The sequence below is a fragment of the Lissotriton vulgaris genome, chromosome 9, assembly GCF_964263255.1.
Source record: "Lissotriton vulgaris chromosome 9, aLisVul1.2, whole genome shotgun sequence".
Lineage (NCBI taxonomy): Eukaryota > Metazoa > Chordata > Amphibia > Caudata > Salamandridae > Lissotriton > Lissotriton vulgaris.
In genome coordinates, this window is record NC_141697.1 from 20960101 (window position 1) to 20979265 (window position 19165).

At 52.6% G+C, this 19165-nt stretch overlaps 1 protein-coding gene across 1 annotated transcript in view; it reads right to left on the reverse strand.

Annotated features, from left to right (window-relative positions):
• FAM177A1 (family with sequence similarity 177 member A1) overlaps positions 1 to 19165 on the reverse strand; it is a 58579-nt gene that overhangs the window by 5900 nt on the left and 33514 nt on the right. The window contains exons 3-6 of the mRNA XM_086936939.1: positions 18705 to 18771; positions 12609 to 12706; positions 3536 to 6273; positions 592 to 3380 (exon numbers count right to left, since the gene is read on the reverse strand). Of these exons, the coding sequence (XP_086793065.1) occupies positions 6073 to 6273; positions 12609 to 12706; positions 18705 to 18771 (366 nt within the window). The 3' untranslated portion in view covers positions 592 to 3380; positions 3536 to 6072. The remainder of the gene's footprint in view (positions 1 to 591; positions 3381 to 3535; positions 6274 to 12608; positions 12707 to 18704; positions 18772 to 19165) is intronic.

The following is a 19165-nucleotide window of genomic DNA, read 5'->3' on the forward strand; positions in this document are numbered from 1 at the left end:
CTGTAATACCATCTTACATGTCTAGAGGGCACTCGCACACTGCTGTAATACCACCTTACATGTCTAGAGGGCACTCGCACACTGCTGTAATACCACCTTACATGTCCAGAGGGCACTCTCGCACTGCTGTAATACCACCTTACATGTCTAAAGGGCACTCGCTCACTGCTGTAATACCACCTTACATGTCTAGAGGGCACTCGCACACTGCTGTTATACCACCGTACATGTCTAGAGGGCACTCGCACACTGCTGTAACCACCGCCTTACATGTCCAGAGGGCACTCGCACACTGCTGTTATACCACCGTACATGTCTAGAGGGCACTCGCACACTGCTGTAACCCCCACCTTACATGTCCAGAGGGCACTCACACACTGCGGTAATACCACCGTACATGTCTAGAGGGCACTGCGGTAATACCACCGTACATGTCTAGAGGGCACTCACACACTGCTGTAATACCACCTTACATGTCTAGAGGGCACTGGCACACTGCTGTAATACCACCTTACATGTCTAGAGGGCACTCGCACACTGCTGTAATACCACCTTACATGTCTAGAGGGCACTCGCACACTGCTGTAATACCACCTTACATGTCCAGAGGGCACTCTCGCACTGCTGTAATACCACCTTACATGTCTAAAGGGCACTCGCTCACTGCTGTAATACCACCTTACATGTCTAGAGGGCACTTTTGCACTGCTGTAATACAACCTCACATGTCTACAGGGCATTCACACACTGCTGTAATACCACGGCCTTACATGTCCAGATGGGACTCTCACACAGCCTCAGTGCTTGCAGTTCCAGGCCCACAGCCTCCTCCACCTTCTTCTGACTGAATGAAATATTTATGAATGTTAAAAGCCTCGCCTTACTTAGGTGCATGCAGCCTCCCTGCGCTGTAACTATTTCATTGGAGAAGTAGGTCAGCTGAATTCAAGGTGGCGGGTGGGCAGTGCGGGCTAATGTTACATCTGCACGGGATGTAGCAAGAGTGTGCTTTACATGTTGAAGGGAGATTGTAATCGTTGTCGCCTCCTGGGAGGGATTTTGGTTACCTTTGCTTTTGCGTCACTCTTACCACTGGTCAGGGACTGCAATCCAAAGGCCAACAGCTCAACAAGAGACAGTTCCTTCTGGGCTGCTCTGATGAGCTGACCAAGATCGTGCTTTGGGGTCTACGGGTGGTCAGCCACCCTGGCCAGCCTTCAGGCAGCCACTGGTAATGCACAACACGGTGCGCGACAGGTAAAGACTGGATGTTAAAGACACGGAGAAGCTGCTTTGCACCTGTCCACCCACATTACTGCTCAGTATGAGACAGTAGCCTCACTCGCGGCCACAATGGAAGCTAAGAGTTGTTTCTGGTTATTTAACAGTCGCTACTTTAAAGAAATGTCACCGCACACCTGCTGCAGTTTGGAAAAAAGTGTGGACTCAAAGAGCCAGACCTGAGGAGCACAGACACTCTGCCAGGAGCCACTGACAAACCATAGGGGAAATATACACTGAACACTGGTATTCTCATGACTAGACTGAACTCCGGATAAGAACTGCAAGAATCTGTAATCAGACCACGTGTGAGGAGGATCAGAACTCCAGAATCCCTCGAAAGTAAGAGTGCCTTCAGATTAACTTGTCCAATAGGCCTGCAAGCTCAGCTCAAGTGTTTCTCGTGGTCAGATATGCGTTGTGTGTGCGACAGTCATATTTACCTAGAAGAAAACCTCTACTTTTGTAACAAGAACCTGATGTAAAGGAAAGAAGTAAAAGAGAGATAAGGGTTTAGAGTTGAAGAATACATTCTTAACACCTCTTCTCCATCTAAGGTATCTCGCTGGACGTCAACAGTCCAACAGTTTCATGTGGTGCACGTATGTACCAAAGGTAATGTTGCTGCCTTGTATACAAGGCTCCCTCTCGTGGAGTGCGGTCTTGGAGTATAGACTAACTAGATGGCAGCTGAGTGGTGCCAAAAGCATGCACGTTTTATAGGCTGTGTCAACAATCATTGACAGGATTTTCTCTTCACAATAGGTCTGAAAACCCCAAAAAAACAGAAATAGTCTGTCTTACAGAGTAGTAATCTCCATCAAAAACAGTCCTGGTAGAATCACTGGATGCAATCTGTCCAGAAAATGGAGAAAAGTCACTTGTGTTTTCTTACTGTGAAGGCATCGTACAGGCAGAGCTATGGTTTAAAGGCCTCTTGCACTGCTTCCACTTTAAATGAATCTGTCTGTCAGTGTTTAAGTAGTCTGAGTACTGGATACAGAACATTGTTTATTCTCAGTCTTTGATGGAATCACCCTGAAAATGAGGTAAATAAATATCTGCGGCTGCTGAGGGCAGGAAACACTATGCATTACAAGCATTAGACCAGAATGTAAGGACTACTTGCATGGCATAGACCTGCTCAAAAGGAAGACATTAGGAAGCCTGTCTATGTCCTCTTAAGCAAATATCCATTCCAAAATGATCTACGCCAGCCAATCACAGGCCTGGCTCATCCTAGTCAATGGTTTAAGACCTCGCCATACGCAGGCTTGGATTCCAGTGGAGTTTTCTTTTTTGTGGAGGGAATATCCTCCCACCTAGAGGTAATGAGAACACCTCACTGAAAAACACTCCAGTGTTTTTAGCATCGGACGTTCAAGCTTGAGGGTCTATCGTCATTTTTAATAGAACGCAAAAACCAGTTAGGGCGAGTGTTTTGAAGACTTTGAGTCAACAGCTTTCAAAGTACATCGCTATTTGCACGAAATCCTGGATTCTGAGCATGTGTCAGCCGATGTTTTTGGTCCCTGGTAAGATGTTAAGAAGTTTCAAAGATAGCCTGACACATTCCCCGCCCATGATATTCAATCCATATTAAGTCAGCCTCCCACCTGTCCTTCTAAAAGAGCCTCACTGACAGGCCTGCGATTCATCGAAAGCGGTCTCCCATTCTCCCCTCCTTTCCAGTTGTTTGTGGGTCTATGTCTGGAGTCTTAGGCTGGAGCTTGTGATAGGCCTTTACACACCCCAGACTCCTAAGAACCTGAAATGTGAAAAACAGCAGGCCACGTCTCTCCCTGCAAAGAGCTGCTCCGATTTACTGCTGTCCTGCAATCCCAAATCACTGCTGTGCTGCCTCTTAAATGTTGTCTGGAGGAAACGATGCTAGAACTCTCAGCGCTGTTAATTCCTGCATCAAACAATTATGTCTGATTACAGAGTCTAATTGGTGAAGCTTCTAAAGCTCCGTTCAACATGAAGAAGGATTTGATTTGATCTGGGGAGATGAGCTTCAGCATGAGGGTCCCGGGAGCACCCTCATGCTTCACGAGCTTCAGTCTGAGGCTCCACAGAGTGCGCTCAAGCATCACAAGCTTCAGTCTTCAGAGTGCGCTCAAGCGTCACAAGCTTCAGTCTGAGGCTCCTCAGAGTGCATGCAAGGGAAACAAGCCTGTCTGAGGGTCATCAGAATGTATTCAATGGAGACAAGCTTCAGTCAGTGAGTCTTCAGAGTGCGCTCAAGTGTCACAAGCTTCAGTCAGTGAGTCTTCAGAGTGCACTCAAGCGTCACAAGCTTCAGTCAGTGAGTCTTCAGAGTGCGCTCAAGCGTCACAAGCTTCAGTCAGTGAGTCTTCAGAGTGCGCTCAAGCGTCACAAGCTTCAATCTGAGGCTCCACAGAGTGCATGCAAGCAAAACAAGCTTCTGTCTGAGGGTCATCAGAATGTAATCAATGGAGACAAGCTTCAGTCAGTAAGTGTTCAGTGTGCGCTCAAGGGAAACTAGCTTTATTCTGAGAAACTAGTACTGATACACCTCTAAGTTCTACTGGATGTCTGTGGCACTATAGTGTGCCCTTTTCTGCCTATGTTGGGGCGCTATAGCCCTGTTCTGCCTAGGCCAGGGAGTTCTTGAAAGCTTCTATATTACCGGGTACATTCCCTTTCTGTGATCCACTTGCATTCACTGGTAAAAGACGGCCACTGGATCGTTCTAATGTAGAAAACTGTGCTTCGCAGCACACTGGAAACCTTGTACAAACAGTTGTGCTGGTGACTGGGGTTAAGGACCTTAAGGTAGTAGCCAGAGGGAATCTTTCTACCTAGGGACTGAAGGAAAACATGTCTGAGAAAAAGACCAGTTTGGGGCGGCAGATTAGTCCATGCATACCAGAACCCCAAACAGTGTGCACAAATGAGTATATAAAGATTACAACCAATCCTTTGATCGACACCCAAAAGGTTGTGTTAAACAAATGTACTACAGATCCAGCTATTAAAAGCTATCACCAGCTAAAGCATGTGGTAATAGCACAGAGGTAAGTGAGTCACTGACTGTCTATGGACAGGCCCGGGGAGACAAGGGCCGCAATGGGCAGAGCCTAAGAGGTTCCATATTTCTGCTGACAAACGCAGTCGACTTCCTGGACCTTTACCAGATTGGTCAAGGCCCTCGACCCATCCAGATAGACATCAATGAGACACTGCTTCTGGCCTGTCAGACACACCCCAGACAGAGAACAAGGCATCTTCGGCTACTAACGGAGGCCAGGATTACCCTGAACCACTACATAGAGAACTCAGGACTGCCTTTAAACAATACAGAGACATACCAAGAGTTTCAATGCTCCAAAAGCCACAGGTCTGCAGACTTTGAATGTTGATGGACGGAGTCTGAGAAGCTCAAGGCCTCTAGGGGCTGAACATAGAATGTTCTGGACTTGTATGAACACTGCTCAGAGAGCATCTTTTCTCATGGGACAGGGAGGGCCTTAGCCTCTATGGACGAAGCTTAAGAGGTTCTACTGGTTCAATGGAGGCTACTGTGCAGGGTCCTCCTAATGGAACTATATCATCCCAGAGGGACTGGTCAGAGTGGGGTACTCTGAGACACTGGAGGAAGCAGACAAAGGTGCACCTGCGGCACCAGGAGCCAGTCACAGAATAGGTTTAGCTCCACCACTACATGATACACATTGTTCAACAGTGACCAGTTTATCCGACCTTAAGCTGTGTGGGTGGAAGGAGTAGGGAAAATGACTACAATCAATTTAATTTGCTACAATGCCCTATGCAAAACTCCAAAATCAAATAAACAATGATTAAGGGACACAATTTTCAGCCGAAATTAGCTAAGAATATATCTCCATACCTGAAAATATTCAAAATGCCTTAAACCTACAGCAGCTACAGAAAATTGAACTTTTTTAATCTGAGGATATAGTGCCTGAGTTAGTGTTTGGTGGATGAGTTACTTCTTCACAATCGTGATGGATATACCGTCCGCCTCATTGAAGAGTATTCTAGCCTACGGCACTGGTAATAAGGGGGACAGGTTATCCATCACATTTGTGACGGAGTAACCCATCCGTCAAAGTTTAAAATGAGGCTGTTAGTCTTGTATATCACCAGTTCTCAAAAAGGTGTTTTGACAAAAAAGGTTGCATTATCTTGAGGCAATGCTTCAAAATAGAAGACGTCTTCTTTAAAGCGAAGGCTGACCTGAACAGTACCATACAGGAGACAACAGGTCCAGGTGGACGGACCATTTGCCTGCCAGTAAACCTGGCGGTGAAACATCTGACCAAAATACATTTGAGGTATTAGATTGTTAACTTTGCAAGACAGTATGTTGGATTAAAATGGAATAAAGAATGACGTTATTAATTCCATCTACCTCTGGTCAAGCAACTCCTGGGATACAGAATGTGCAGCAGAGAAGGAATGGCTTAGATAACAATACATGGGCGTAAGACTAATCAGCACCCCAAGTCTGGGGCACTGCAAACATAACAAATAAACTGCAGGCAAGAAGGCAAAGAAAGGTGAAACAGTCGCTCTACATCATGACCATGAATGCTCACAAAGAGACTGACAATTTTACACAATGCATTCATCGTCAGACCTCCTACCCATGCAGGCCCTCACAAAGGGAAGAAAGTATGCACTCTCAGTCCGGGGACACGGCAGACGAACGACAGTTCTTCATTGAACAAGAGTGGTTACGTAACAACAGAGCCTGTGAGAGGCTTCTATTCACCACAGTAGGAGAGCTCACTTTCCAGTCTACTACACGGGCACATTCGGCAGGTCGGGCATGCGTCCGGCAGCTGCCGACTCCTCTCCTTCCATCTCAAAGTTGGCGTTGACAAAGGAGCCAGTGCCTTCAGGCTGCGCAGTGCGAGCAGGGTCGTTGCTGGACTGCTGCTGTTCTTGAAATCGCCTTTCTGCCTCTTCAGACATCTTGTTCTCCTCCTCTTCCTCCTCCTCCTAATAACACCGACAGAGCTTCATAAAACTTAACATATGGGACAATATTACATGCCAAGACCAGGGCACTAAATTTTAGAGCAATCAACTTTGCAAAGAAAGGGATTTTGCCAAGGAAGTCCTAGCAAAAGTGCAATGATGTGAAAAAAATAAGAAAGAAATTAAAGGGAGCTATTTGAAAAGCTTCAGGCCTCTGCGCTAAGCAATTAGTTGTATTAAAAGAAAGAAATAAAAACAAAAGGAAAACACAATAGTTTTTAAGGTGTCACAAAAACAAATTTTAAAACATTAATCAGCATTGTGCTGAAAGATTTGAGAGAACAAAGAACAGTATGAAAAAAATGGCAGGGAGTCAAAGGCACAATCACAGCATGAAAGTGTCAAAAAGGATGAAATGAAGATAACGTTTTGAATATGGAATTCAAAAAGCTTGTGCAAGGGCAGAACAGGTGTAAACACATTCTGTAAAATCTAAAGTGCTGAAGCAGTTTTTCAGTACAGAATTCTTAACAAAAAACAACTATGGAGTTATAGATGAATCACGAAGAGCGGGTGGGAGGTGGGTGGGTGCAGGACTCCTCACAAGAAATATGGTTTGGTTGCAGCTCGCAAAGCTGAAGCTGGATAAGGCACTGGGTATGATGGCGTACAGCGTATGCTATTAAAGTAAAGTAAAGGCTGTGCCAACACAGAGAACAGCCCTGATTAAACTCCCTCTACAGACGAAAGCTCCAAAGTACAGTGACTATAATCTCACCTCATGAAAGGAAGAGCAGAGAAGGGAGACTAGTCAGTCAGATCACTCACTCTCCAACCTTGGAACGATCGGGCTCACTGCACATCTTAGCTGAGCACTCAAGGGACACAAGGTTCCGTCTGAGGGTCTACAGAGCACCCTTAAGGGAGACAAGCTTTAGTCTGAGGGTCTACAGAGCATGCGCAACGAAGATGAGCTTTAGCTGGAGAGTCTACAAAGCACGCTCAGGGGACACAAGCTTCAGGCTGAGGATCTACAGAGCGCGCTCAAGGGACACAAGCTTCCGTCTGAGGCTCTACAGAGCACGCTCACGTGTGATGAGCTTCGGCCGGAGGGTCTTCAGAGCACACTCAGGGGATACAGTCTTCAGGCTAAGGGTCTACAGAACGCGCTCAAAAGGTGTGAGCTTCGGCTGGAGGGTTCACAGAGCGCACTCAGGGGACACAAGCTTCCACCTGAGGGTCTACAGAGCGCGCTTAAGGGAGACAAGCTTTAGTCTGAGGGTCTACAGAGCATGCTTAAGGCAGATGAGCTACGGTTGGAGGGTCTACAGAGCACGCTCAGGGGACACAAGCTTCAGGCTGAGGATCTACAGAGCGCGCTCAAGGGACACAAGCTTCCGTCTGAGGCTCTACAGAGCACGCTCACGTGTGATGAGCTTCGGCCGGAGGGTCTTCAGAGCACACTCAGGGGATACAGTCTTCAGGCTAAGGGTCTACAGAGCACGCTCAAAAGGTGTGAGCTTCGGCTGGAGGGTCTACAGAGCGCACTCAGGGGACACAAGCTTCCACCTGAGGGTCTACAGAGCGCGCTTAAGGGAGACAAGCTTTAGTCTGAGGGTCTACAGAGCATGCTCAACGAAGATGAGCTTTAGCTGGAGAGTCTACAGAGCACGCTCAGGGGACACAAGCTTCAGGCTGAGGATCTACAGAGCGCGCTCAAGGGACACAAGCTTCCGTCTGAGGCTCTACAGAGCACGCTCACGTGTGATGAGCTTCGGCCGGAAGGTCTTCAGAGCACACTCAGGGGATACAGTCTTCAGGCTAAGGGTCTTCAGAGCACGCTCAAAAGGTGTGAGCTTCGGCTGGAGGGTCTACAGAGCGCACTCAGGGGACACAAGCTTCCACCTGAGGGTCTACAGAGCGCGCTTAAGGGAGACAAGCTTTAGTCTGAGGGTCTACAGAGCATGCTTAAGGCAGATGAGCTACGGTTGGAGGGTCTACAGAGCACGCTCAGGGGACACAAGCTTCAGGCTGAGGATCTACAGAGCGCGCTCAAGGGACACAAGCTTCCGTCTGAGGCTCTACAGAGCACGCTCACGTGTGATGAGCTTCGGCCGGAAAGTCTTCAGAGCACACTCAGGGGATACAGTCTTCAGGCTAAGGGTCTTCAGAGCACGCTCAAAAGGTGTGAGCTTCGGCTGGAGGGTCTACAGAGCGCACTCAGGGGACACAAGCTTCCACCTGAGGGTCTACAGAGCGCGCTTAAGGGAGACAAGCTTTAGTCTGAGGGTCTACAGAGCATGCTCAACGAAGATGAGCTTTAGCTGGAGAGTCTACAGAGCACGCTCAGGGGACACAAGCTTCAGGCTGAGGATCTACAGAGCGCGCTCAAGGGACACAAGCTTCCGTCTGAGGCTCTACAGAGCACGCTCACGTGTGATGAGCTTCGGACGGAGGGGCTTCAGAGCACACTCAGGGGATACAGTCTTCAGGCTAAGGGTCTTCAGAGCACGCTCAAAAGGTGTGAGCTTCGGCTGGAGGGTCTACAGAGCGCACTCAGGGGACACAAGCTTCCACCTGAGGGTCTACAGAGCGCGCTTAAGGGAGACAAGCTTCCGTCTGAGGCTCTACAGAGCACGCTCACGTGTGATGAGCTTCGGCCGGAAGGTCTTCAGAGCACACTCAGGGGATACAGTCTTCAGGCTAAGGGTCTTCAGAGCACGCTCAAAAGGTGTGAGCTTCGGCTGGAGGGTCTACAGAGCGCACTCAGGGGACATAAGCTTCCACCTGAGGGTCTACAGAGCGCGCTTAAGGGAGACAAGCTTTAGTCTGAGGGTCTACAGAGCATGCTTAAGGCAGATGAGCTACGGTTGGAGGGTCTACAGAGCACGCTCAGGGGACACAAGCTTCAGGCTGAGGATCTACAGAGCGCGCTCAAGGGACACAAGCTTCCGTCTAGGCTCTACAGAGCACGCTCACGTGTGATGAGCTCCGGCCGGAAGGTCTTCAGAGCACACTCAGGGGATACAGTCTTCAGGCTAAGGGTCTTCAGAGCACGCTCAAAAGGTGTGAGCTTCGGCTGGAGGGTCTACAGGGCGCACTCAGGGGACACAAGCTTCCACCTGAGGGTCTACAGAGCGCGCTTAAGGGAGACAAGCTTTAGTCTGAGGGTCTACAGAGCATGCTCAACGAAGATGAGCTTTAGCTGGAGAGTCTACAGAGCACGCTCAGGGGACACAAGCTTCAGGCTGAGGATCTACAGAGCGCGCTCAAGGGACACAAGCTTCAGGCTGAGGATCTACAGAGCGCGCTCAAGGGACACAAGCTTCCGTCTGAGGCTCTACAGAGCACGCTCACGTGTGATGAGCTTCGGCCGGAAGGTCTTCAGAGCACACTCAGGGGATACAGTCTTCAGGCTAAGGGTCTTCAGAGCACGCTCAAAAGGTGTGAGCTTCGGCTGGAGGGTCTACAGAGCGCACTCAGGGGACACAAGCTTCCACCTGAGGGTCTACAGAGCGCGCTTAAGGGAGACAAGCTTTAGTCTGAGGGTCTACAGAGCATGCTTAAGGCAGATGAGCTACGGTTGGAGGGTCTACAGAGCACGCTCAGGGGACACAAGCTTCAGGCTGAGGATCTACAGAGCGCGCTCAAGGGACACAAGCTTCCGTCTGAGGCTCTACAGAGCACGCTCACGTGTGATGAGCTTCGGCCGGAAGGTCTTCAGAGCACACTCAGGGGATACAGTCTTCAGGCTAAGGGTCTTCAGAGCACGCTCAAAAGGTGTGAGCTTCGGCTGGAGGGTCTACAGAGCGCACTCAGGGGACACAAGCTTCCACCTGAGGGTCTACAGAGCGCGCTTAAGGGAGACAAGCTTTAGTCTGAGGGTCTACAGAGCATGCTCAACGAAGATGAGCTTTAGCTGGAGAGTCTACAGAGCACGCTCAGGGGACACAAGCTTCAGGCTGAGGATCTATAGAGCGCGCTCAAGGGACACAAGCTTCCGTCTGAGGCTCTACAGAGCACGCTCACGTGTGATGAGCTTCGGCCGGAGGGGCTTCAGAGCACACTCAGGGGATACAGTCTTCAGGCTAAGGGTCTTCAGAGCACGCTCAAAAGGTGTGAGCTTTGGCTGGAGGGTCTACAGAGCGCACTCAGGGGACACAAGCTTCCACCTGAGGGTCTACAGAGCGCGCTTAAGGGAGACAAGCTTCCGTCTGAGGCTCTACAGAGCACGCTCACGTGTGATGAGCTTCGGCCGGAAGGTCTTCAGAGCACACTCAGGGGATACAGTCTTCAGGCTAAGGGTCTTCAGAGCACGCTCAAAAGGTGTGAGCTTCGGCTGGAGGGTCTACAGAGCGCACTCAGGGGACACAAGCTTCCACCTGAGGGTCTACAGAGCGCGCTTAAGGGAGACAAGCTTTAGTCTGAGGGTCTACAGAGCATGCTTAAGGCAGATGAGCTACGGTTGGAGGGTCTACAGAGCACGCTCAGGGGACACAAGCTTCAGGCTGAGGATCTACAGAGCGCGCTCAAGGGACACAAGCTTCCGTCTAGGCTCTACAGAGCACGCTCACGTGTGATGAGCTTCGGCCGGAAGGTCTTCAGAGCACACTCAGGGGATACAGTCTTCAGGCTAAGGGTCTTCAGAGCACGCTCAAAAAGGTGTGAGCTTCGGCTGGAGGGTCTACAGAGTGCACTCAGGGGACACAAGCTTCCACCTGAGGGTCTACAGAGCGCGCTTAAGGGAGACAAGCTTTAGTCTGAGGGTCTACAGAGCATGCTCAACGAAGATGAGCTTTAGCTGGAGAGTCTACAGAGCACGCTCAGGGGACACAAGCTTCAGGCTGAGGATCTACAGAGCGCGCTCAAGGGACACAAGCTTCCGTCTGAGGCTCTACAGAGCACGCTCACGTGTGATGAGCTTCGGCCGGAGGGGCTTCAGAGCACACTCAGGGGATACAGTCTTCAGGCTAAGGGTCTACAGAGCGCACTCAAAAGGTGTGAGCTTCGGCTGGAGGGTTCACAGAGCGCACTCAGGGGACACAAGCTTCCACCTGAGGGTCTACAGAGCGCGCTTAAGGGAGACAAGCTTTAGTTTGAGGGTCTACAGAGCATGCTTAAGGCAGATGAGCTACGGTTGGAGGGTCTACAGTGCACACTCAGGGGACACAGTCTTCAGGCTAAGGGTCTACAGAGTGCGCTCTAAGGGTGTGAGCTTCGGCTGGAAGGTCTACAGAGCGAGCTTAAGGGAGATGAGCTTCGGCTGGAGAGTCTACAGAGCGCGCTCAGGGGACACAAGCTTCCGTCTGAGGGTCTACAGAGCACGCTCAAGGGAGATGAGCTTTGGCTGGAGGATCTTCAGAGGACACTTAAGGGAGATAAGCTTCGGCTGGGGGGTTTACAGAGTGCACTCAAGGAAGACAAGCTTTAGTCTGTGGGGCTACAGAGCGCGCTTAAGGGAGACGAGCTTCGGCTGGAGGGTCTTCAGAGCACGCTTAAGGGAGATGAGCTTCGGCTGGAGGGACTTCGGAGCACGCTTAAGGGAGACGAGCTTCGGCTGGAGGGTCTTCAGAGCACGCTTAAGGGAGATGAGCTTCGGCTGGGACACGAGCTTCCGTCAGAGGGTCTACAGAGCACGCTCACATATGATGAGCTTCGCCAGAGGGTCTTCAGAGCACACTTAAGGGACACAAGCTTCAAGCTGAGGGTCTACAGAGCACACTCAGGGGACACAGTCTTCAGGCTAAGGGTCTCCAGAGTGTGCTCATGGGAGATGAGCTTAGGCTGGAGGGTCTTCTGGGCGTGCTCAGGGGACACAAGCTTCAGGCTGAGGGCCCTATGGAGGGTGTCCGTGTTCTTCCAGGTCAGTGCTCTATGGAGGGTGCCCGTGTCCTGCCTGGTCAGAGCCCTATGGAGGGTGCCTGTGTTCTACCTATGTCAGAATCCTATGGCTCTGTTCCGCCAACACCAGGGAGCTCTAGAAAGTCTCTATATTGCCAGGCACACTCTACGTTCCCTTCCTGCAATGCAGCTGCATTCGCTGGTGAAAGACGGCCACTGGATTATTCCAGTGTAGAAAACACACTGGAAAACGTGTACAAAGATTTGTGCATTATCTGGAGACTCCCAAGGCGATAAGGAACTAAAGGTAGTCAGAGGGAATCTTTCTACTTAGGGACTAAAGGTGAGCAGGTTGGAAAACAAGACGTGTTTGAGGGAGATCGAGTAGTACATGCATACAGAACCCCTGAAGAGTGGGCACAGAGGAGTATATAAAAGCAGGACCACTTAGAGGAGTGAAGGAAGTACAGACAGAAGAGAACGCCTGTGTATATTTGAAAGAAGGAATCACACACCTCTTTCTGCATCCTGTAGTACTCGTCAATGGCGTACTGGTACTTTGGCGTGCTGATGCCAAGGACGGACGCGATTTTCTCCCCAAGGAAGTCACACACTAAGAAAAAGGAAAGATTATACACCACTGCCCGAAAAGGATATGAGATACAAAAGAATATTGATAAAGCACTGGTGCAAATTTAGGCATGGTTTTAATACCAGACATAAACACTGACAGAGGAGTGCTGCAGGCTATGGCAACGGGGTATTGGAGCAGCCGGCTGGATGCAAGTCTGACCAGGCTTGCCTATGGTGGGCTGTTTTTGAAATTCTGGACAGCAGATGGTCTGCATGCCGCTTATAGTCAGCCTTCACTATGTTAGGATGCACTAGGCTAGGCCTCAGGCCAGATCCCCCGGAGTGATAAAATACAGAATGGGAATGCTGAATACACATAATAACCCCCTTTTGGTTTAGATCGCTGAAATGTGTGGAAGATGCAAATAGGTAGTACAAATAAACACAAAGAAAAAATAAACTAGGACCAAGCGGTCCACATCTGAAAGTTTAAAGACATCATAACCGTAAAAAAAAAAAAAGAACGTAATCAGGGACCTTTAAATTCTGTTTCTTATTTTGTTATATAAAAGTAGGGGCAACATGTCCCAAAGTGGAAGCAAATATGTAAAAGTGAAGAAAACCACAACTTCAGCGTTAAGAAACCTCTCACTCCTTTAGTACGAATGCTCAACCTCACTGCAATTGGAATCCACCGAGTACCGAGACCGGAGACTGGACTCCGCCAAACACCGGGGCCGGAGACTGGGCTCTGCCAAACACCGGGGCCGGAGACTGGGCTCTGCCAAACACCGGGGCCGGAGACTGGGCTCTGCCAAACACCGGGGCCGGAGACTGGGCTCTGCCAAACACCGGGGCCGGAGACTGGACTCTGCCAAACACCGGGGCCGGAGACTGGACTCTGCCAAACACCGGGGCCGGAGACTGGACTCTGCCAAACACCGGGGCCGGAGACTGGACTCTGCCAAACACCGGGGCCGGAGACTGGACTCTGCCAAACACCGGGGCCGGAGACTGGACTCTGCCAAACACCGGGGCCGGAGACTGGACTCTGCCAAACACCAGGGCCGGAGACTGGACTCCGCCGAACACCGGGACCAGAGACTGGACTCCGCCGAACACCGGGACCAGAGACTGGACTCCGCCGAACACCGGGACCAGAGACTGGACTCCGCCGAACACCGGGACCAGAGACTGGACTCCGCCGAACACCGGGACCAGAGACTGGACTCCGCCGAACACCGGGACCAGAGACTGGACTCCGCCGAACACCGGGACCAGAGACTGGACTCCGCCGAACACCGGGACCAGAGACCGGACTCCGCCGAACACCGGGACCCTTGAATGGACTCCGCCGAACACCGGAGCCGTCAACTGGACTCCAGAGGGGACACAGGGGCCCATCAACTGGACTCCATGGGGGGATACAGGGACCCATCAACTGGACTCCAGGGGGGACACAGGGACCCGTCAACTGGACTCCAGGGAGGACACAGGGGCCCGTCAACTGGACTCCAGGGGGGACACAGGGGCCCGTCAACTGGACTCCAGGGGGGACACAGGGGCCCACAACAGGACTTCAGAGGGACACAGGAGCCTGCGACAGGACTCCAGAGGTGAGAGACAGGGGACTGCGAAAGGACTCCAGAGGGGAGACAGGGGCTCGTGACAGGACTCCAGAAAGGAGACAGGGGCCCGCGACAGGACTCCAGAAAGGAGACAGGGGCCCGCGACAGGACTCCAGAAAGGAGACAGGGGCCCGCGACTGGACTCCAGAAAGGAGACAGGGGCCCGCGACTGGACTCCAGAAAGGAGACAAGGGTCCGCGACTGGACTCCAGAAAGGAGACAAGGGTCCGCGACTGGACTCCAGAAAGGAGACAAGGGTCCGCGACTGGACTCCAGAAAGGAGACAAGGGTCCGCGACTGGACTCCAGAAAGGAGACAAGGGTCCGGGACTGGACTCCAGAAAGGAGACAAGGGTCCGCGACTGGACTCCAGAAAGGAGACAAGGGTCCGCGACTGGACTCCAGAAAGGAGACATGGGTCCGCGACTGGACTCCAGAAAGGAGACAAGGGTCCGCGACAGGACTGGACTCCAGAAAGGAGACAAGGGTCCGCGACTGGACTCCAGAAAGGAGACATGGGTCCGCGACTGGACTCCAGAAAGGAGACAAGGGTCCACGACAGGACTCCAGAATGGAGACAAGGGTCCGCGACAGGACTCCAGAATGGAGACAGGAGCCCGCAACATGACCCCACAGGGGACACAGGGGCCCGCAACCGAACTCCAGATTGAACACAGGGGCCCGCAACCGGACCCCAGAGGGGACACAGGGGCCCACAACCAGACCCCAGAGGGGACACAGGGGCCTGCTACCGGACCCCAGAGGGGGCACAGGGGCTTGCTGCCAGACCCCAGAGGGCCCGCTACCGGACCCCAGAGGGGACACAGGAGGCTCTCATCGGGACCCTAGAGGGGACAAAGGGGCCCGCAACCGGACCCCAGAGGGGACAAAGGGGCCCGCAACCGGACCCCAGAGGGGACAAAGGGGCCCGCAACCGGACCCCAGAGGGGACACTGGGGCACGCAAACGGACCCCATATTGGACACAGGGAACGCAACCGGACCCCAGAGGGGACACAGGGGGCCACAACCGGACCCAAAAGGGGACACAGGGGCCTGCAACCGGACCCCAAAGGGGACACAAGGGCCTCGCTACCAGACCCCAGAGGGGACACAGGGGCTCGCTACCGGACCCCAGAGGAGACACAGGGGCTCGCATCTGGACCCTAGAGGGGACAAAGGGGCCCGCAACCGGACCCCAGAGGGGACAAAGGGGCACGCAACCAGACCCCTAGTGGACACAGGGGCACGCAACCAAACCTCAGAGGGGACACAGGGGCCCGCAACCAGACACCAAAGAGGACACAGGGGCCCACAACCGAACACCAGAGGGGTCACAAGGGCCTGCAACCAAACCCCAGAGGGGACACAGGGGCCTGCAACCAAACCCCAGAGGGGACACAGGGGCCCGCAACCAGACACCAAAGAGGACACAGGGGCCCACAACCGAACACCAGATGGGACACAGGGGCCTGCAACCAGACACCAGATGGGACACAGGGGCCTGCAACTAGACACCAGATGGGACACAGGGGCCTGCAACCAGACACCAGATGGGACACAGGGGCCTGCAACCAGACACCAGAGGGGACACAGGGGCCCGCAACAGGACTCCAAAGGGGACACAGCAACCTACAACTGGACTCCTGGCGGGATACAGGGGCCCACAGCTGGCCTCCAGGAGGGATACAGGGGACTACAGCTGGACTCCAGGAGGGATACAGGGGCCCACAGCTGGACTCCAGGAGGGATACAGGGGCCCACAGCTGGACTCCAGGAGGGATACAGGGGCCCACAGCTGGACTCCAGGAGGGATACAGGGGCCCACAGCTGGACTCCAGGAGGGATACAGGGGCCCACAGCTGGACTCCAGGAGGGATACAGGGGCCCACAGCTGGACTCCAGGAGGGATACAGGGGCCCACAGCTGGACTCCAGGAGGGATACAGGGGCCCACAGCTGGACTCCAGGAGGGATACAGAGGCCCACAGCTGGACTCCAGGAGGGATACAGGGGCCCACAGCTGGACTCCAGGAGGGATACAGGGGCCCACAGCTGGACTCCAGGAGGGATACAGGGGCCCACAGCTGGGCTCCAGGAGGGATACAGGGGCCCACAGCTGGACTCCAGGAGGAATACAGGGGCCCACAGCTGGACTCCAGGAGGGATACAGGGGCCCACAGCTGGACTCCAGGAGGGATACAGGGGCCCACAGCTGGACTCCAGGAGGGATACAGGGGCCCACAGCTGGACTCCAGGAGGGATACAGGGGCCCACAGCTGGACTCCAGGAGGGATACAGGGGCCCACAGCTGGACTCCAGGAGGGATACAGGGGCCCACAGCTGGACTCCAGGAGGGATACAGGGGCCCACAGCTGGACTCCAGGAGGGATACAGGGGTCCACAGCTGGACTCCAGGAGGGATACAGGGGTCCACAGCTGGACTCCAGGAGGGATGCAGGGGTCCACAGCTGGACTCCAGGAGGGATACAGGGATCCACAGCTGGACTCCAGGAGGGATACAGGGGTCCACAGCTGGACTCCAGGAGGTATACAGGGGCCCACAGCTGAACTACGGGAGGGATACAGGCGCCCACAACTGGAGTACGGGAGGGATACAGGAGCCCACGACTGGATTTCAGGGGGGACACAAGCCTGCCACTGGACTCCATGGAGAACACAGGGGCCTGCAACTGGACTCCATGGGGGACACAGGCGTCTGCAACTGGACTCAAGAGGGTACAAAGGGGGCACCAACTGGACTCCACTCAAAACTAGGAACCTGCGACTGCACTCCTGAGGGGCCACTGAGACCTGTGATTGGACTCTAAGGACGACACTGGGGCCTGTGGCTGGACTCCAGAGGGTACTTTGGGACCCATGACTGGACACCAGATAAGATGCTAGGAACGACAACTGGATGCTAGATGAGACACTGGGTGTTGCACATGACACCAGAGGGGACCCCAGGTATTGGGACTGACCTCAAGAGTGGACACTGGGACCTGTGATTGGATGCCAGAAGGGATACTTAGACCCATGACTAGAAGCCAGAGAAGACTCTGAGGCCGAGACTGGACTCCAGAGGGGACACTGGGACCCGCGAATGTACTCCCGAGGAGACACTGGGGCTTGGAATGGATGCCAGAGGGGACTCCGGGACCAGTGATTGGACTTCAGAGGGGGCACCTAGACTTGTGTAGTTACTTGAGAGGGGACAGAAGAGCAGCCCCGTATAAATTAATTTGTGGTGGTCGACTTTACAGAATTGACTGAAATAGTGACAGGTGTTTGTATTAACGCCTTTTCCCCGTTTTTAGGTCATTCTGTAAGGAAAATGTTACTTACCCTGCAAGAACTGTGTGTGGCATGTAGTGCAGTAGATTCACATGCTGTACATACTCCTGCCATCTTGTGTTGGGATAGGATAAGTTCAACTTGCTTTTCTTCAAACATCTCTTCGAGTCACGAGGTATAGGGACTCCATCTATTGCTGATAATTCTGATTGACTTCATTGTTAGAATGCTTTTTTTCCGACATAGGGTTCAGACTTGGTCTCACCAAGCTGTGGGTTGATGTCTCGTGGTGTTGTCGCCGGGCCCGTTCGTATACTCTAGACCAGGGGTCTCCAAACCGGTCCTGGAGGGCCGGATCCATGCCAGATTTTTGGGATATCCCCATTGAGATACATGTAGTAATTTAAAAAATCTGGCATGGATCCGGCCCTCCAGGACCGGTTTGGAGACCCCTGCTCTAGACTCTTCGGTGTAAATAATTGTTGCGTCTTCTCTTCGTATCGAAGCGGTTTGCAACCTGATCCGGTTCCACAACCGAGACTTCTCCGCGCCCATTCAGGGCTTCACAACTCAGGGGTTTTCTCTGCAGTTCGACACCGAGAATATCCTATCCATGAAGGAAAGGACTCCATTCTGGAACTGCCCAAAGTGTCACACCAAGTATGCGTGGACAGCCACATGCTATCAACATTAGATTGATCCATTCTTAATGCACGTACAGTCTCTCATGTATGTTTGTCACACTGAGAGTGCAACATACTTGAGAAGACGTATAATAGTGCAGAAGCCCTCCTGATGGTCAAGGATCTGTTAGAGCTGTGCATTTTGCAGTGGTATCAACCTGCTAGTCTGCAATGGTTTTGATAGGTGATGCGCTGGCTGTAGGGAGATGTCTTGGACGCATGTAGGCACCATGCATTAGAATTCAAGCTTTGTGACATTAGTGAGCAAACTATTGTAAAAAGATAAAAGAGCAGCACCTGGTGAAAATACTGCCTGTTGTATTTACCAGAATGCAGACAAAACACAGCAAAGGATTACAGCTAAACCCACTGAAACACAGCCTCTTGCGCATTGCTGGAGACACAAGTCCTCCCTCCATACATCTGAACATACCTGTAAGGGTGGATGTCGCCATGCGGATCATGTAAAACCACAAGTACGGTCCCCAAGTGAGCCTTCCCTGGGAATAAAGAGAGTTATGAGATCAGACTGGAGGAGAAAGGAAATTAGCAAACACAAGCTACCAGATCTTAATCAAAACAAACACAAATGTAGTTTAAACACGAGTCTGTTGTGAAATTAACCCTTTCTATGCTGATGACGGAACCGCTCCGTCATCAGCTGCGGTGGCGCTGTGCTGATGACGGAGCGGTTCCGTCATGGCCCGGCCGCCGCGCCTGCGCGGCGCTGATTTTGTGCCTGCGCGGTGCGTTCTATTGAGCGGGCGGGGCCATGACGGAACCGCTCCGTCATGAGCACAGCCCAACCGCTGCTGATGACGGAGCGGTTCCGTCACGAGCATGCGGCCGCCGCGCGGCTGACCCGCCCCTTTAGCACTGCGGCGGAATAGCCGC